The sequence below is a fragment of the Rhinichthys klamathensis genome, unplaced genomic scaffold (genome assembly GCF_029890125.1).
Source record: "Rhinichthys klamathensis goyatoka isolate OS25496 unplaced genomic scaffold, OSU_Roscu_1.1 h1tg000180l_1, whole genome shotgun sequence".
Classification (NCBI taxonomy): Eukaryota; Metazoa; Chordata; class Actinopteri; order Cypriniformes; family Leuciscidae; genus Rhinichthys; species Rhinichthys klamathensis.
Window position 1 is genome coordinate 4048726 of NW_026606708.1, and position 20579 is coordinate 4069304.

Genomic DNA, 20579 nt, shown 5'->3' on the forward strand with positions numbered 1-20579 from the left:
TAAAAAATGAGCAATTATAGTTTTACAGCTTTTGGCCAAACTCCAGTAATTGCTTTTAAGAAGGAGTCTTCATACACAGCAGCCTGCTGAGGAGAAGTGTAGAAACGGCGTGACTTTGTGATGAACTTGGTAGTGCTGAGAAAACAGTTTTGGCTCTGTTGCTTCGTATGGCTGCCAAAAATACTTATTACCTGCCCCTGATGTGAGTTATTTTTATCAATAGTTTCTCACAGACTGGCAAAGGCCGATAATTTAAAGCACCTTAAAATGTTGAGCTAAGAGCACCTCAAGTGCACTTTTCCCATAGCCAGAGTGGGGCTTTTTGCTATCATGTTATACCATGAAAATCTTGGCTAAAACTCAATGCATTGATTCATTTGTGTTGAGAGCTCCTCCTTGACGGGAAAAAAGGGTCCCAGTCCGAGGGAAAATCTGTGCAGCAATTTTACCACTTGTTGCAATTCGTATAAAATGGTCTTTACTGATTGGCTAGATAAAGTATCCGATGAGGTGGAGCATACATACATGACATAAGGATGTGTCTTTCTCATGATAAGTAGGGAACCTCTCATTTACCTGCAGCGTACACCTGAGAAGAACGAAGGAATAGACGATAAAGATAGAACAAAGGTTGAAGAGGAAGATAGATAGGGTGGTGGAGGAAGAGAACAGAAGAAATGAGACAGATAATGAGAGAGTGAGAGAGCGAGAGAGACGGAGAGATGCAGGGGTACAAGAGGATCAGCTCTAACAGCCTGGGCTGCTTTCATCCTTTTTATTTCAGAAGAGACGTAATATCATACATAAAAAATACATCTAGCGTGAGTGTGCAAACCTTTAGCAGGGACCCCCTGTTACACATTGTATAAAACTGAGTGTTGCATTTAAAGCCTGTCTGTCTGTCTGTCTGTCTGTCGTTTTATCTATCAGTCTATCCATCTATCTATCAGTCTATCCGTCTGTCTGTCTGTCTTTGTCTGTCCGTCTTTTTGTCTGTTGTTTTGTCTGTCTGTCTGTCTGTCTGTCTGTCTGTCTGTCTGTCTGTCTGTCTGTCTGTCTGTCTGTCTGTCTGTCTATCTATCTATCTATCTATCTATCTATCTATCTATCTATCTATCTATCTATCTATCTATCTATCTATCTATCTATCTATCTATCTATCTGTCTGTCTGTCTGTCTGTCTGTCTGTCTGTCTGTCTGTCTGTCTGTCTGTCTGTCTGTCTGTCTGTCTGTCTGTCTGTCTGTCTGTCTATCTATCTATCTATCTATCTATCTATCTATCTATCTATCTATCTATCTATCTATCTATCTATCTATCTATCTATCTATCTATCTATCTATCTATCTATCTATCTATCTATCTATCTATCTATCTATCTATCTATCTATCTATCTATCTATCTATCTATCTATCTATCTGTCTATCTATCTGTCTATCTGTCTGTCTGTCTGTCTGTCTCCATCCTCATTGCAATTCTCTATCCTTTTTGCTACCTCAATTCAATGTACATTTTAATTCAGGAATCGATTCAGAATTTAAAAGGCATTCAGTTCAGTTCTCAGCCCTGATATAGAATGCATGTAGAACCACATTAATGTATTTATTTACATACTTTGTTTTGATGCTTACAATGCAGAGCTATTAAAATAATGACCAATTATGTACAGTGTATATTGCATATCAGTTTTAGTTCATTTTAATGGGGGAAAAACAATGAAACATTTACTAGTCCTTTATCTTTCTTTTTTTCACAAAAATTAGTTTGAGTAAAAATGATAATTGTCTGGCACTCCAGGGGTTGCAGACTCCCTATTGAAGATCCCTGCTTTAAGGCGTTAAATCATTATGCCACAGTGCACAGAACTCAGCCCTTAGACTCACCTCTGGACCAACTATACAAGACAATGAGCCATACAGTGCCATAAAGATTACAGGCTGAATGATGATGATATTGTGCGGAAGGCCTTTTGATGTCTGTGGAGGGAACATCTGTATCCTGTGGGATATGATGCTGTTATTGTGCAATTACTTGTTGTTGCATAACATCTTCTCATCCCAGATTCTCAGCTGAGCATTGCACTTCTCTTCAATGAAGAAATAATATTTTTGGCTCTCTGCCTGAAGTAGCACAATGTAAAAGCAACATCCAGTTTAACATTTTGACTTCATTAAGCATTAGTGTTGCATTTGCTTGTTTTTTCCACAAATGAAAATGCATCCAGGGTTTGTTGTGTTTATTTGTGTTCAATTTCGACTGTGCTCAACATGCTTGACCCCATAAATCAGGCTTCAAATCCAGTCAGTCTACTCAAACTGCTGTTGTTCCCATAAACACATCACCAGAGTGTCCTTGCTTAACTCCATACTGTTTGTTCTGGAACCTTTGGCAGCATTTGATGCTGCAAACAACATACTATTGATCTCTAAAATGGTAGAAATGCTCATTTCTAGGTCAGTACTTTTCTGTTTTATATCCTACCTAGATGACAGTAGGTACCAAGTCAACTGGAAAGGCTTACACGCCTTGCTCCACTGGGGTCCCACAGGGATTGGTGCTTGGGCCTTTACTACTTTCCTTTTACACTTGGCTGTATGTATACACTTTAAGGATGCATTAAATTGATAAACAATTACAGTAAGTACATGTATAATTGAAAGAAAAATATTTGTACACTTCATTAAAGTCCCCCTGTGATGAAAATCAAGCTTTTGATGTTGTTTATATGTCTGTGGTGTTTTTAATTGCATAAGTCAACACCATTTTCTCCTTAAAACTGCAGTGAATCAAAAGGCGCGTTTCCATTACAGATTTGTGCAAAACTTTTGCGATTTTTTTTTCTAAATATCGACACAAAACTATTGCGAAATGACTGTGTTTCCATTAACCGATGTTATGCGACTAAAACTTATTTTTTTTCTCTCGCGATAAGTCATTCCAAAAATCATGGGGACGGATGTTGGTAGGTTTACCCAGCCACTTCACTGGCCATTATTATTAATCGTATTTAAGACGTATGTCTGTCTTATACTTGGAGCAGCTGGTGTTTCTGGGTGTTTCTCCCTCATATCTGCTTCGAGGTCTTGATTGTGGCATTTCTTTGAGGTTTAGAATCCAGTATTCCTGTAATTCTTTTGTCTTTTATGAATTTAATAAAGAACTCTGTCTCGTATTCTGTCCAAACATACCGCGACATCTACGTCAGGTGACCTGTAAATGCGCAAAAACTGTTTCCATTGCAGTTTTGCGAAATATTAATTTTTCGAATTGCCTGAAAAACCACCTCATGCGAGCGAAAAACTTTTTTGCGATAATTGGGAGTTCCCTTTCGAACGGTCACTTCGTATTGCGTAGCTATACGCAGTGGGGAAACTCCCTTTCCTCGATTTACTGAAGCCTATATGTAAAACGCATTTGCAGCTGCACAGCCAGCCCCCTGAGCGTCTGACCCGCTCATAGGCTGTGCTGCAGCAACTGCACATCCAATGGCGCGGGCGAATCTGACGCACAACCAATAAGCTAGCCCAACGTCAGAGCCCGTCGAGGGGTCGTGCCCCGCCTATATAGACCCCCGAATTCGCCATTATAGTAGATTTTACTCCTTCAGCGACAGTACACATGTCCCTGAGCTTTTTACTGTAGCATTCGCCGTCGAACAAGCCTTTCAGCCTGAGCGTGCTTCTCATCAGCAGACTTCGCCTGCACGTCGATTTCTCCTGACGCCGTCTCACCTGTGGCTATCCGGCGACATTTATATCCTTTGTGCTTATTGCTAACATTTTATTTCAGTATGCCTCGTCCATCCTGCGCCACGTGCGGAGGCCGTCTGCACGAGGCAGACCAGCACACGAGCTGCATTTCCTGCCTGGGGATCGACCACGCAGAGAATGCTCTCTCGGCCGGCGGATGTGAGGCCTGCGACTGCATGCCTATATCCGCGCTGCGCAATCGGCTAGCTCTCTCCCGGGACGGCGAGGCCGCTTCATCCACGCTTTCCGTTCCAAGGAAGAAGAAGCGTCGCAGCCAACGGCAACCGGAGGGTATGGAGATTGGTGAACGCACGCCGGCCGCGTCCCCGCGTGCTTCACTTTCTCCGACTCAAACGCCATCACCGGTCCTGTTCGCAGGAGACCAGCGCCCCCCCCCCCCCACACGTGGCGGGCCTCGTCTCCTTCGGCGGATCTCTCGAGCGCGACGACAGCTTATCCATCGCCGCTTCTGAGGACGAGTGGCCGGGCTCTCTCGACCCCGTCACCGCTTCTCAATCGGTGGCCAGCGGATTAGCGACCAGGACGAACTCCGACGCCGAGATGCTTCGGATCCTGACGAAGGCCGTCGCGGACCTCGACCTCGAGTGGGCCTCGCCCGAGGAGCCGCCTCGTAGTCTGCTGGATGGATGGTTTCTGGAAGGGCGCCAGCAGGCCCCGCGTCACAAACCGGCGCCATTTTTCCCCGAGGTCCACGAGGAGCTAACCAAGGCCTGGCGCGCTCCATACTCAGCACGTGTGGGATCCGCAGTTTCCGCGACGCTCTCCTCCGTGGATGGCGCAGCGGAAAAGGGTTATGAGTCTTTGCCGCCCCTCGAAGAGGCCGTGGCAGCTCATCTTTGCCCGAGCTCTGCAGCTAGCTGGCGAGCTAGAGCCGCTCATCCCAACAAACCCTGCCGTAACACCTCAGCCCTCGCTGGACGCGCGTACGCCGCCTCCGGCCAGGCTGCATCGGCCCTGCACACGATGGCCGTGTTGCAGGTCTACCAGGCCAAACTCCTCCGGTCCATGGACGAGGCTGGCCCGGACCCGGAGACTTTTCGGGACCTGAGGAGTGCTACGGACTTAGCGCTGCGTGCTACTAAGTCTACAGCACAAGCCATCGGCAGAAACATGGCTAGTTTGGTCGTGCTCGAGCGCCACCTGTGGCTTAACCTCACCGAGATCAAGGAGGCCGACAAAACGAGGTTTCTCGACGCTCCGGTGTCCAGCTCCGGTCTCTTCGGCCCGGCGGTGAAGGGATTCTCGGAGAGGTACACGGAGGCACAGAAAGCGTCCCAGGCCATGCGACACTTCTTGCCGAAGCGTTCGGGCTCCGCGTCCAGCAAGCCCAAACCTCCGCCTTCGCCTCATCCAGCCAAGCCGGCGAAACAGGCCTCTCAGCCCCGCCCTGCGGCTGATAGCCAGCGCCAGTCAAGGCCCGCGAAGCGCTACCCGCTCCCCAGGCGTCAAGGCCCTCGACCCAGCGCCGCGGCCGACCAGGCGCCTCCGAAGTCGACCTAGCACGGAGGGGAAAGAGAGAGGGCTCGTGTCTCGCGCTAGCCGGACCACCCTCGAAGAAACCAGCAAAACTTCCCACAGCTCCCTGTTCAGTTCAGGCGGCTGGGGATTTTATTATTGTAAACAGGCCCGCAGCAGTGAGCGCGTCTCTGCAAACAAACGCCGTTTTCACGGCGACCCAAATAAAGCACAAAAAGAGCATGTTTCACAATCACAACACACAGGTTCACGGTCCCCCTCCACTAGGCGGCCCCCGCCCTGTTGTAACACTGACTTCCCCCCAGGCAAAAGCCTATATAGTCAGTCAAACACTCAGTATGTGCACAAATCACATTATAAGGGTATCAGGTCCCCCTATGTTAGGCGGTCCCCCCCATTCAGTGTGTCACGCCCTAGCCACACGAGTGATGGCCTGGCAAGCCATCCCTGGTGTGTCAAGTTGGGTCATAAACACTATAAAGCGAGGCTACTCGCTCCAATTCGCTCGCAGACCCCCGAAATTCCAGGCGGTTATCGAGACATCGGTGAGAAGCGGCGTGAATCACGTGCTTCGCACCGAAGTTCAAGAATTATTAGCAAAAGGAGCGATAGAGTCAGTCCCTCCCGCGCTAATGTATTCGGGGTTTTACAGCCGCTATTTCCTAATTCCAAAGAAAGACGGCGGGCTCAGACCCATTCTAGATCTGAGGCGTTTGAACAGGGCTCTCATGAGACGGCCTTTCAAAATGTTAACACTCAAACAGATTCTCGCGCAGGTTCGCCCGTGGGACTGGTTTGTTTCAATGGATCTGAAAGATGCATACTTTCATATTCAGATCGACCCTCGTCACAGGCCATTTTTGAGATTCGCCTTCGAGGGGAGGGCATATCAATACACCGGTCTGCCGTTCGGTCTGGCTCTGGCACCCCGTACATTCACGAAATGTATGGATGCGGCGCTCTCCCCGCTGAAAAGCCAGGGAGTGCGTGTGCTGAATTATCTCGACGACTGGCTGGTGCTAGCGCAGTCGAGAGACGAACTAATAGTGCACAGGGATTTGATTCTCAGCCATCTAAAATGCTTGGGTCTCACAATCAATGTTGCCAAAAGCGAACTGAATCCCAGCCAGACTGTGGTCTTTATGGGCACGGTTTTGGACTCGGTGACAATGAAAGCGCGGCTCACTCAAGAGCGCGCGCTCTCGGTGCAGACACTCGTAGCCGCATTCAGGGCGCGCGAGCGCGCGCCTCTGAAGAGGTTTCAGAGACTGCTTGGTCTAATGGCAGCTGCATCATCAGTACTCCACATGGGATTACTGCACATGCGCCCGCTGCAGCACTGGCTGAAACGCCGTGTGCCAACCCATGCATGGCAGTCAGGCAGCCTGCGCATTATGGTGAATCAAGGGTGTTTGAGAACACTGGTTCCCTGGCGGGCTCAGGACTGGTACTGCAAGGGGGTGACCATTGGGATAGTTTCCAGGAGGAAAGTGGTTTTTACAGACGCATCCAACATGGGTTGGGGAGCGCTGCACGAGGGCAAGCCTGCCTCCGGCCTCTGGTCGAGCACGGAGCAGAGCTTACATATCAACTGTCTGGAAATGAAAGCGGTTGGTTTGGCCCTAAAAGCTTTTCTGTCAAACCTCAGGGGTCGCCACGTCTTGATCCGTACAGACAACATGTCTGTGGTGGCCTACATAAATCGCCAGGGTGGCATCAGGTCAGGCAACCTGTATGTGATGGCGAGGGACCTCCTCATGTGGGCACAAGCCAATCTGAGCTCTCTGAGAGCAGCGCATGTCCCGGGCGTCCAGAATGTGGGCGCGGATATGCTCTCAAGGGGCAACACTCCCCTAGGCGAGTGGTCCCTGAACCCTCAGACGGTCAGACTAATATGGGAGAGGTTCGGCGAGGCCGAAGTAGACCTATTCGCCTCGAGAGCCAACACCCACTGCAGGGTGTTCTTCTCGAAAAACAGGGATGCGCTGGCTCATGTCTGGCCCAGCCGCCCCCTTTACGCGTTTCCCCCCGTCTCGATGATCCCACAGGTTATCGAGCGGATCAGGGAGAGCGGATGCCCAGTCCTTCTGGTGGCTCCTCTCTGGAAATCCAGACCATGGTTTCCGAAACTGGTTCAGTTGTCGGACACGACCCCCTGGCCTGTTCCGATGAGGAAGGATCTCCTCACACAGGCCAACGGAACGATGTGGCATCCCCGACCCGATTTATGGGCCCTCCATGTGTGGCCCCTAAACGGGTATCCGGGGACCTGCCTGACAGGGTCTTAAGCACTATCTCTGAAGCAAGGGCCCCGTCTACTAGGCGCCTTTATGCTTTAAAGTGGTCGGGTTTTTCCAGCTGGTGCTCGAGAAATCGTATTGACCCAGAGTCATGTGAGGTTTCAGTGGTGCTCGCCTTCCTGCAGGAGCTACTGGACGCGGGCCGCACCCCGTCCACGCTCAAAGTGTATGTGGCAGCCATCGCAGCGCACCATGCTCTGGTGGCTGGCCAATCATTGGGAAGGAATGACCTGGTGGTAAAGTTTCTGAAGGGTGCTAGGAGGATTAACCCCTCCAGGCCCCCTTCGGTGCCGCCTTGGGACCTCTCCACGGTCCTTAGGGCCCTGAGGGGACCACCTTTTGAGCCGCTCCAGTCGGTTGATTTAAAATCACTTTCGCTAAAGACTGCTCTCCTGTTGGCATTTGCATCTATCAAGCGAGTGGGAGATCTGCAGGCCCTCTCAGTGAGTCCTGCATGTTTGGAGTTTGGATTGGATGACTCCAGAGTCATTCTCAAACCCAGGCATGGTTATGTGCCCAAGGTGCTCTCAACGCCGTTTAGAGCACAAGTTATTACGCTATTAGCCCTTCCCCCTTCTGCTGAGGATGGGGAGGTTAATCTTCTCTGCCCTGTCAGGGCGTTGAGAATCTATTTGGAGCGTTCTGCGTCTTTTAGACAATCAGAACAGCTGTTTGTCTGCTTTGGGGGCCGTTCTAAGGGTGATCCAGTCACTAAGCAAAGACTGTCTAGATGGATAGTGGATGCCATCTCTTTGGCTTACACCGCAGTGGGTCAGGTTTGCCCCATAGGTGTCAAGGCCCATTCGACCAGAGGTATGGCCTCGTCGTGGGCTTGGTCTTCTGGTTTTCCCATTCAAGATATTTGTGATGCGGCCGGCTGGTCCTCGCCTTCCACATTTATGAAGTTCTATAATATGGAGGTACCTTCCCTGCAGGCGAAGGTGCTTTCGGTTTGATTGAGACCTGACAGTGGCTGGTCTTGTCTACAAAAATTACTACAAAAATTAATATGTACTAATTATACATATTATATAAACCCGCTTCGGCCGGTAATAAAGTTATACTAATAATCCCGACGGGGTCTGGTTTTGTTAGTATATTCTGTGGTGACTGACTTATTATGTATATTATTCAGACCCGACTGTGTCTGGTCTGTTATATATACATGTATATGCATATGTTATTGGGTTCTGGCTTGTTCTGTTAGCTCAGGGGTCCTGAGTGGCAGGACAACTAGTTACTCAGGGTGCGGCGTTTTGCATGGTGTCCCCACTGCGTATAGCTACGCAATACGAAGTGACCGTTCGAAAGGGAACTACTCGGTTACTATCGTAACCTCAGTTCCCTGAGATAGGGAACGAGTATTGCGTAGCCGGCCGCACTATGGTAACTGGTGAAGTTGTCGCTTCAGTCGTATAACCTGCTATAATGGCGAATTCGGGGGTCTATATAGGCGGGGCACGCCCCCTCGACGGGCTCTGACGTTGGGCTAGCTTATTGGTTGTGCGTCAGATTCGCCCGCGCCATTGGATGTGCAGTTGCTGCAGCACAGCCTATGAGCGGGTCAGACGCTCAGGGGGCTGGCTGTGCAGCTGCAAATGCGTTTTACATATAGGCTTCAGTAAATCGAGGAAAGGGAGTTTACCCACTGCGTATAGCTACGCAATACTTGTTCCCTATCTCAGGGAACTGAGGTTACGATAGTAACCGAGTAGTTTTTGCGAAATTGACGTGTTTCCATTGGGCGTATTTTCAATTCACAATTTCAATTTGCGCAATTTGAAGGGTAATGGAAACGCGGCTAAAGACAGTCTCAAAAACGTTTTCAAGGAAAAAACTTTTAAATATGTCATTTTGGTGATCAAAGATGAGTTTTAAGGGATACAATTATTGACTACAAGGGGACTTTAAGCAACACAACCACTTTCAAGTAATAAAAAGATGAAAGGTTTCTTATGTACCAATTGATTCAAATATTGAACTGCTTAATATTTTTGCGGAATATGTATTTTTCATCACAGATAATTTATTTTGATGAATTAAAAATAACACCGTTTACTTGAAATAGAAATATTTTATAAAATTATAGATGCCTTTCCTGTCATATTTGATCTATTTAATGCATCCTTGCTGTGGCCAAAGGTTCTACTTAATATTTTTGTTTTCTTTTTCCTCATCCAGACTACAGACATTTCATGGTTAAACTACTGCACTGCCCATCTCCACCATACATCAAAAAGCAGCCTTGCACTTCTTTACTCTTTTTTACACATGTTCCTTCCTCTCTGGCCTACCAGCATCTACCATACATCCCTTCGAGAACATCAATAATGGTTCCTTACACTCCTTTACACTTGTTTTTCCTGACTTTAAATCACTGCTCAGGTCTACACTAGCAGGCAATATTTGCTTGCCCCCTTCACATGAAGTCCAGGATCTTCTCCAGCTTTGCATAAAAACATGAATGTAACTGCAATGTTACCCAAGCACTTTCAGAACTGATTACTGTCATCACTTTAGACACGGGAAAATGTGTGGGAACATATAGAAAACATCAGCGCCTGCGGCACTGCCAGTGTTTGATATTCATGACTGGCAGGATGTGGTGTGTGCAAGAGGATTGTAGCTCAGAAATGTTTATGTAAATTTCCCACACATTTTGCTTGGTGGCTAAACAGATATCAGTATGGTTCTTTCTTGTTGTTCTTTTATTTTCCTCATACTCAGGTTTTCCTGGTCTGCAGCTGCAGTACCGAGTTGACCCGCAGTTCCTCAAGCCAGGTGAGCGGGGGTGGTTCCTGCGATACCTGGCGCTCCACTCCCTGCAGATTGATGTCTGGGACAGTGAATCCTTAATGCTGATTGGCTCAGCTGCTGTGGAGCTGAAGGTAAAATTACCTATTAGGGTCCAAAGTGATATTTTACCCCATTAGCCATAGCGAGCCATTAAACTGCATTTTGCATTGAAAATGTCTGTGGGTGATTACTGTATTAATTTACTTTATTAAATCTTACAAGATTAAAGTATTCATTTACTTTACTTACTGACCCCAAACATTTAGAAGGTAGTGCACAGAGCACTACCTTCCAAAAGCATGGATGCATTAAATTGATCAAAAGCGACAGTAAAGGAATTTATAACGTTACAAATGATTTCAATTCTATTGCACATAGATGCTGTTCTCAAAAAAACAATCAAAGAACCTTGAAAAAATGTATCACCGTTTCCACAAAAATATTATGCAGCACAACCATTTTAAACTGTGATGATAAATAATAAATGTTAAAATGTAAAATTCTTGTTTGCACCAAATCGGCATATTAGAAGGTTTTTGAAGAATTATACTGTGAGACACTGAAAACTGGAGAATTTGCTGATAACAATTTAGCTTTGTCAGGAATTACAGTTTAAACTATATATATATATATATAAAATAGTTATTAAAATGTAATACAATTTTACAATATTTCAATCTTACCTGTATTTTTAATCAAATAAATGCAGCCTTGGTGAGCATAAGAGACTTCTTTCAAAAACTTAAAAAAAAAATCATACCTACCCCAAACTTTTGCATGCAAATTTTACTCTAATTTTATGTTTGGCAAGTGTTGATTTTGAACCCTGACACCCTACAGTAGATATGAGTAAAAAAACTGTTTTAATTTTCAGTGGTACTTGCAAGAAAACCATGATTTTGACATTATCTTGATGTCAAAACTGTTACAAAGTCAGACATGTGCTAACTGAATAAGCTGACGGAATGCCAATAAAGGCATTTACTTGACCTTACATGTTGTCAACGTATTTTCCATAAGGTCATGCATCTAAACGCACAAAGACTCATTGTACTGCACACCAAAATAAATACAATAAATTACAAAAACCCAACACACCCCACACACACCATGACAAAACAATAATACAAGACAACTCCAAATACTCTGCTTGGCAACAGCCTTGCAAGTCCTCAACTTGCCATGTTGGTAATAACCCCACAAGCCATACTTAGAATTTTGACACAGGTACAAATACTGCCCTCATTAATAGCCAAACAGAGCTCTCACAGCTGTTTAACTCAGACAGACAGTCACCCTGCACATCGAAACCTTTCTGCGGTATTCATTATTTAGTGTGCTCAGATGGGAGTGTCATGTCGAAATTATGAAATATGCATGCCATACTTCAGGACACCTGCGTCTGTTAGATCTCGCCACCGCAGGTCTCTTGGTTAGAGCTCTCATCGATGTCAGCTGTTGAATAAAGGTTAAAACAAAACAAGACCAGAAATAGATACAATCACATCAACATAATTGGACTGTTCCTCTTTAGCATGGATTCTGACCTTTTCAGAATGAACAAAAGGTCCATTTGGGCTTCAAACACAACCACAAGGTCGTCAGAAGTTGGCATTTGTCAGTAGCCTGCAACATATGTCTTTGTTGCTGGTTATTTTTGTTTATCTTTTTGTTTTACATGGTTAGATCAATAAAATTGATTCAGGAACCATGAAGCATTGCCTTTTTGTTTAGGACATTTCTAAACATTAAAAATGTTTAGCACATTTCTTTTTATAATTAATCACACTATGATTTAAAACATTAAATTGACAGCTTTAATATTAATGTTTGTTGTTTACTTCTGCAGCATATGCTACGTCAAGGCCGTGCAGCCGTCCAGGTGAGCCATGAGCTGGAAGTGATCACTACTGAGTACCTGCAGGATGCCAACTTTGCCAGCAGGCATGACAGCAAGCACAGCGCCTCTCCAGCCATCAATGTCTACACTACCGTAAAAGGAATTCTGCATTTGCGGCTTGGAAACGTTGGTAAGGATAATGTGCTAAGCAGCTGTGTGTGTAATTTTTTGATAGCTCTATTATTAATCTACTTTTCTAGTTTGATATGCAGAGACTGTTATAAGAAAGCCATTTGTAAGATTATTTCCCTGCAAAGTTTAAATATTGGTTTGTGGCGATATCAAAACATTTCTCTGCTTGCCAGGGTTGTTTGCCATTCAGAATTTAATTGAAAATGCCTTACAATTTGATTCCTGAATTTGAAGTAAGGTAGCAAACCGGAACTAAAATTTGAATATTAGAAAGTAGAAGTAAAATAAGTTTTGGGATGGATGGATAAATAAATAAATAAATGGATGGACGGACAAGTGATACTAGCAGTGCAGAAATTACTCACTTTGTCTTTAACCTTCCTCTGAAAATTTCAAGAAAGCAGCTCTCTTAGACGTCACTATGGCATAAGAAGCATCTGTCATTAGTGACCTTAAACATTTGAGTTGTTTTCCACATCGAGCCGAATCAAAGCTATTCACTGGCTATCTTCATGTTTATCTGCTTAAGCTCCTTCTTAGAGGCCCAGTGAAAATGCAAGTGTTTCTTGCAAAATTACCCAAAGGTCAGATACCAATCAGCTTTCCTCTGTCTCTTTCTCTCAGTGGTCGGAATCAATTAACTCATCCAAAACAGGCAAATCAAGGCAAACTCAAAAGCTGCTCAACGCCATATCTCAATCTTGGATTAATGCGTTGTCCATTTATTTGAATCCAAATGAGTGGTCGCCATTAACAAGAGATTGAGGTTTACTCGCTCTCTAAGGCTTACAGAGATGTTTATCCATGAAAAGCACCTCAGAGGATCAAGTAGGTCAAAGCAAAGACAATTATTGGTCAGAGGAAAAAGGGATTGGGGAAAAAAAGCTGATATTATGTACATGCAAATGTCTTTTGAATAGCTTGATCGGTCCATTGAATACATTCAGTCAAGTTTTGGTAAGGTGGGACATTGTAAGTCTGCCGCTCTGGGTAATGCACATGGATTGATGTCTTACTTCATGATCCCACACTGTTTCGAAATGTTCTGCTCAGATAGGACATGTCACGTCGTTGGGAATTAATGAAGCTTCTATGTAATTGGACTCGTGATGATTGGCATTGTCATATGTTAAAAAGCAATGGGAAAAGCTCCTAATGAAATCCTCTTTAATTTCAGCTTGATGCGAACAGACAAGTGAATAATTGAACACAGCAAATCCACATAAAAGAAACAGATAACTTAATTGAACAGGTTAAACATCATCTCTTAATTCAGAGAGTTTTGGTGCATCTATCAAAAGCTTCTCACAGTAGCAACAGGCTTTATCACCTCCGGATTCTTTATGCCTTCTACCGAGCAGAGAGAGAGACGCAGGGCCAGATGGAGGGGAGAAAAGATTAGGATTTTATAATGCGCCTGCCTCTGGCCCCCACGCTGCTCATCTGCAAACGTTTGATAAGCGTGGCGAAGATTTCAGCAGAGAAAAAGAGAGATGGGGAACAGGAGAGAGGAAAAGAAGGAAAGAAAATCGCATTTCCTCGACAATTATTTTCAAGCGAGTCCCTTATCTCTCCTTTCATAGTAAGAAATACAAAAAACAATAGTATACATTTGCAATTGGGACCAAAGTAGACTTCTGTCTATCTCCTCTAAAACATAGCTACAGTTAGAAGATAAGAGAAAGTGCATCCTAATGGAAATCCTATCATGTGCTCCACTACAGATAAAAGAGCTCCATGTTTGAATGATTTCCAAAGCTATATAAATTTATTCTGCAGGGTAAATAGGGGTCTAATGGAGGCATCTAAAGATAATAAAACGCCCAACCAGCAGGTATAAAGTTATCGGATTCACTGAGGTAGAACTGGATGATATTTCAGATGTTTTGAAGGATTAAACTTGCTAAAGTTTTGGACGCTCAACAGTCGCTCTTATGGATTTGTAGGGCTGTAGGGCTCACTTCTGATCACAATATTGTACACAATTGTTCTGGGTTGTGTATGTACAGTATATGCATGAAAGGTTTTTCTGAACTCTTTGAAAAGTTTGCGGGAGCTATGAACTTGAGAAATCTACTCTGTTGGTTTAAGAGCAAACTCCTAGAGACTACATTTCTTAAGATGTAAATTCTTTGAAATCGTCTTTCTTTAATATTAATGCTGTTTTCTCTCAGAACAATCCAGCAAACCCCTCGTTTGTTCAGCTAATGCTGATGTGATTTAATGCAGTGTTTTGCTTGTGTAACAGTAGCCTGCAGTGTGTGAGGGATTTGTGAGAATTACTATGTATTTTCTGCGAAAATTGGCCATAATACTTGATCTGATCATTAACTAAATAAAACAATAGACAAAAACAATCTGTTTAAGCAATAAATCATCTTCATTTCATCTCATTCTTGTATAGCTTTTTATATGCCGTAGACACGTCAGCAGAGATGTTCCAGAGATTTCTATAGACTTTAACAGATATTTTTGGACTCTTCTTAACATCATTGAATCTTTGCCAGACGCCCACTCTTATGGAGAGTAGCAACAGTGCTGGCCTTTTCCATTTGTTGATAGTTTCTCTAACTGTGTACTGACGAACTTCACAGCTTTTAAAGATACTTGTATAACCCTTTCTTTAACTTTATGCTTAGTCTTAGGCATTCTGAGATCTCTTTCGTCTAAGGGCATGGTTTACACTCAATGCTTCTTGTGAATAGCAAACTTTGTGTGTTTTTTTGTAGGGCAGCTCTATCTCGTCTTATTGTTCAGACTCCAGGTTAACTGACTTCTGACTCCAATTAGCCTTTAGAGAATTCATTAGCCTACAGATGCACCCTTTTCCCCACCCTGCACTATAAATGTTTACAAGTTGTGTTCAGTAAAGACACGAAAACATATCATTATGCGTCATTTATTGAAGTAGACTGTGTTTGTTTGCTTGATGATGTGTATAGATCACATCATTTTACCAATTTATGCAGAAGTTCATGGTAAATTCAAATTTCCACTTGACTGTCACTGTTAAATATCTAGCAATATGTACATGCCGTGTGAGAGGTTCCATAGGTCAGAAGGTGTCTGGACTCTCTACTTTGCAGGATTTATTTATGTTTTATTCATTAGTGAATATGTTATATATTCAAATAGTGTAAAAGTCATAAAGGTTAGTGTTAATGTAAAAATTTAGAGCACGTTTTCTACTGTTTTTCTGCAAACTTGGGGCTCCACTTAGACTATCTCTGATTTTATATATATATATATATATATATATATACAGTATATATATATATATATATATATATATATATAAATTTTTTATCAGCTTCTCCTCATTTATTTTGACTTGAATTGAATAAAATGTCTCATTGTGCTCATTTTTTGCCAGCTTTCTAAGTACAATAACAGTTGGTGGTTCAGGTGCTGGTATTCCATTCTACTTAAAAATAATAACAACAACAGTCTGAACGTCCAAATATAGTAGCAGCATCAGGTAGGATATAAATAAAATATTTTGTTTTGATTTATAGGTACACATGTTTATTTTATTTTATTCTTTTACCCTGTTCTAGGCATGAAATTCTGACATGCCATAAAACAATTATTTACATAATTTTGTAATAAGATCACATAAAAGATAATTTCAATGGTTTTTGTGATGATAAATAATCACTTATCACTGCCTGGGATAAAATTCAGTGTTCTTTGGTGTAACACACAATCACTCAATCACCTTCTCAAAACACCATCATGCTCTTAAATTAAATACACTTCTTTAAATGCTGAATGGAAACATTTGTCTCTGTTTGATTTCTTATTGGCAAAAGAAGTGTGTCCTTAATGTGTAGATGTCTGACTTATGTATCCATCTATTACTGTTTTCATTGAAGTTTCAATCAATCACAGGCAGTGCCCTGAAACACGCACCCACTCCCACCTTCAATCACCCTGTTCTGAGCCTGACCTGTGTCTCAGACTTGTAATTACAGCTCTCACCTGGCAGTAATCACAGGTAAAGCCCATTGAATGCTTGGGGCGGTTGATGCTTGTTGTGAAACCCATGGGAGCAAAGCACTTATACTGCAGTTTAGACAATTCACTGCCTCTCAGTGCACTGCAATCACAGTTGAGAGATAGAGAACCAGGAAGATAAGGGTCATTGGCCAAGGACAATGCACCTAAACCAAGATTTCAGTTGTTCTGCATAAGTATTGTTTTCCTTTTCACTTCGCCTATCCTACCATTTCTCCCTGTTTAACATTCCTGCCTGTCCTCTTTGACCACAGAACATTTCTCATTGCAATGCACCAATCAATGCATCTTCCTTTGTCGCACTGTGTCGGTCGTCATCAATGCAACCAAATGACAGCAGTGCCAGTCTCTCTGTGTGAATGTAATACGTTCTGTGTTCAAATCAACCCAGTTACAAGCAGAATAAACACTTCTCTAATGGTAAATCTAGCTCCTCAAAGTCTGTCTTTATAAAATACAGATTTATATAAAATATGATTATAAAATGGATTAAATTTCTATATAAAATTGATTGATGATTACATTTTAAAAGGGGTATATTTTTAACCTCTACATGAAGTAATGATTTATTGTCTAAGGACATATTTTACTGTATATAAATTAAATATGTATTTGATACATTTGTTTGAAGAACATTCAGTTAATAATTTCTGATTAAATCACATTGTAAAAGTTTTTATTTTTTTATTTTTTAATATTATGTCTGCATCTCTGAATAATCAGTAATCTAGAACATGTTATCACCCAGAATGTTAGGAACAAAGAAAATTATAGGTAACAAAATCATGTTCTGAAAAGTTCTTTGTTTACGTTGACATGTATGTGAATTAAATTTAACCAAACAAAACTGATTTGGAATGAGCTCAATCAAATTTCTTGGATTCTTCTTTCCAACAGGTGGCAGTGTGTCGAGTTCCCAGAGTTCTTTGGCTCTTCCTCCATCGCTCTCCCATGTGGTCCAGCCCAGCGATGCCTCCCGTGGTTTTGCGGGAGGAAGTGTCCCTGCTTTAACGGTTCTCCAGCTTAACGGTATAGCACATCATCTCTCTAAAGCACCAGAGCTTGACTTCATATCCCCAGAACTCAAGTGCTCTGCAATTCTAGAGCTCTAGAGAATTTATAAAAGTATATCATATGGGATTTGCTGATAATTCCAGAAGAGGATTTAGCTTAGAATTCCCTTATCTAGTTGTTGTGGCCATTTTATTTATCTTCTCTCTTATTACTGCTTCATTTTAATGACAGCATTGCTAGGATTAGTATTTTTGTTCTGATCAATAGAGGATCACAGTACTATGACATATGGAAATGTAGAATGCAAAAGTCTTTGAAGACAATATTAGTTTTTTCATTGCCTTGTTATGTAAGACATTAATCCTTAGGCCTGAAACATGAGAATAGCCACTGAATTGCATATGGGTGATGTTGTTTTACATAGTTAATGTGCGATCTTGCACTACTGTAGCAGAAACAAACCTGATAGACCTTCAAATATCGTGCCATTACACTGAATGTGTTTTTATAAACTAACTATCCTGCTTCACAAGATTGTCTTCAAAGTTCTTCTGTCATGACAGTATAGTTGAATGAGACATTACAAGATAACTATTTACGTTAATGCCCATCATAGAATATCTTTCAGCAATACTGAGAATGCTAAATGCATTTATGCATTTATGATGCATTGTGAATTGCATTCTGACACATTTTAGAATGCAGCGATGTGTGAAATCAAACTTGCATAGCTAGAAGCATTTGTGTTCAAGTACTTGCGTAGAGCTGTGGTTATACACTGATGGGTTATGACCCCCCAAAAAACGGATCTTTTCTGATTGGATAAACTGTATAATCATGCATGGTTAGGCTAGAATAATCATTACACTAGTTTTTTGCTAGGAACGAGATAACAGTCCTGTACTTTTTGTTGATGACATCACAGACCGCACTTCAACTCACACTTCAGCTACTGTAAATATGCAGTGAATTTGTGGATCTATAAATGTAATAAATAGGAAAAATAACTAAATCTCATGTTAATATTATAAAAATCTATTTTTTTCACATTTTGTTGTGGTTGCCTTTTGTTAAACTACTTTAAATTACTTTTTTCTCATCAATCTACACTTCATACACCATAATGACAAAGCAAAAAACTGATTTGTGACAACTTTTCAAATTTATAAAAAATAAAAAACTTAAATAATTACATTGCATAAGTATTCATACCCTTTTCTGGGAATTTAGCTCAGGATCATTCCAATTTCACTTGTAGGTTTTACTACACTTTTAGTGGAGTTAACTTGTGTGGCAAATTCAATTGAATGGGTATGATTTAGAAAGGCACACACCTCTCAATAAAAGGCCTAGCAGAGCAAAAACCAAACCATGAGGTCAAAAGAACTGCCTGTAGAGCTCAGAGACAGGATTGTGTCACGACACAGAACTGGGGAAGACAAAAAAAAAAAATTCTGCTGAATTTAAGGTTTACAGAAACATGTAGCCTCCATAATCCTTAATGGAAGAAGTCCATTCTTCCTAGAGCTGGCCTCCTGAGCAATCAATGGAGAAGGGCCTTGGTTAGAGTGGTGACCACGAAGCTGATGGTCATTCCAGTTGAGCATCATCATATATGGAGATGGGCGAAACTTACAGAAGGATAAACGTCACTGCAACACTCCACTTATCTGGGCTTTATGGCAGAGTGGCCAGACTTAAGCCTCTCCTTAGTGAAGGGACATGAAAACCTTGGAATTTGCAACAAAAAAAAAGCACCTAAAGGACAAGATTCTCTGGTCCGATGAACCTCAGTTCCAAGCATCATGTATAGATTAAACCAGGCACTTCTCATCTGAGGAGAAGAATAGCAATTGCCAAATGCAGATGTGCAAAGCTTGTCTCATCATTCCCCTAAAGACATGAGGCTGTAAAGGTGCTTCAATTAAGTACCGGGGTAAGGGTACAGATACTTTTGCAATGTGCTTATTTCAGTTTTGCAAAGTTCTCACAAATGTTTTTTTGCTTTGTCATTATGGTGTATGGAGTATAGATTGATGTGAAAAAAAAGGACATTTAAAGTAGTTTAACATAAGACAGCAACATAACGTGAAAAAAAATGAAGGGGTATGAATACTTTCGCAAGGCACTGTATGTATATATGTATGTATATATATATATATATATATATATATATGTAAACATGATGTCTTGTTTTCACCTTTCTTTCAGGATTAGTTACATGATATTGTCGTGAGTTTAACACGTTTGAAATTTATATCCTTCAAGACAATTTATTTTCAAGACCACATTAACATACATTAATCACAGTCTTTATATTAATGTATCGTAAGCAGAGCAACTATGAAATGTGCAACAGCAACAATACTACTACTAATGTTTTAACAAAAAAAAATCTGTGCATATTTATAGATTTTAAGATGATGATGATGACAGGAGTGTTGCCGTTTATGATATTTATGATACAGTCCTGCTTCTCATTATGAATCAGTGGATCAGATCTGTGTGAGAAAGGAGCTGCCATCCGATGAATTTCCCAGCATATCGCGAAAAACACTGTTTGAAGTGTGATAATTCACAGCCGCACCAAACAGACATGGAGAATGATATAACCAAGCGCCGTCGTTTCAAATTAGTTCTTAAATTTAGCTCTTAATTAGAGCTTTCTAGCCACACCAATAAATCACCAAGACAGTTCAAACATTTTCCTGATATTTAATTCGTACAAAGACTTTGATTCCGGAACTGGTTCTTGTTAGGCTCAGGCATCGCCGTCACCAGAAAAAAAAAAAAAAAACGTTTTCCCAGCGTGGGCCAATCTGGAGGCCAAAAACCCGGAAGTGTGAAATTGACCTATCCCTCCATATGCCAGCAAATCAATATGAACGCTGAACAATGATGACGATGCATAACAACATTTTATTATATAAGCTTTATTTTACACCTCAAATGACAAGGAATTTATAGTGTTAATTCATTAAAGAGTCCATGAACTCATTCTCTCAAATGGCTTGCGTATGCAGAACGTTTGCAGCTTATATAGACGGCACGCCTCTGATTTATGTATGTATGTATGTATGCATGTAAATGTTTGACTGTAAGGAAATGTTTCACTTAATGTTCCATATAAAATCTCCATCCTGAAGCAAATCTTGTTGAATGTAGAGTATGTTTC

General features: G+C 42.1%; 1 protein-coding gene across 1 annotated transcript in view; it reads left to right on the forward strand.

Annotated features, from left to right (window-relative positions):
- The window catches only part of LOC130094700 (nephrocystin-4-like), a 187966-nt gene that overhangs the window by 145642 nt on the left and 21745 nt on the right, over window positions 1–20579 (forward strand). Inside the window, exons 16-18 of the mRNA XM_056261122.1 lie at window positions 10273–10433; window positions 12191–12371; window positions 17288–17419. Coding sequence (XP_056117097.1) covers window positions 10273–10433; window positions 12191–12371; window positions 17288–17419 — 474 coding nt within the window. The remainder of the gene's footprint in view (window positions 1–10272; window positions 10434–12190; window positions 12372–17287; window positions 17420–20579) is intronic.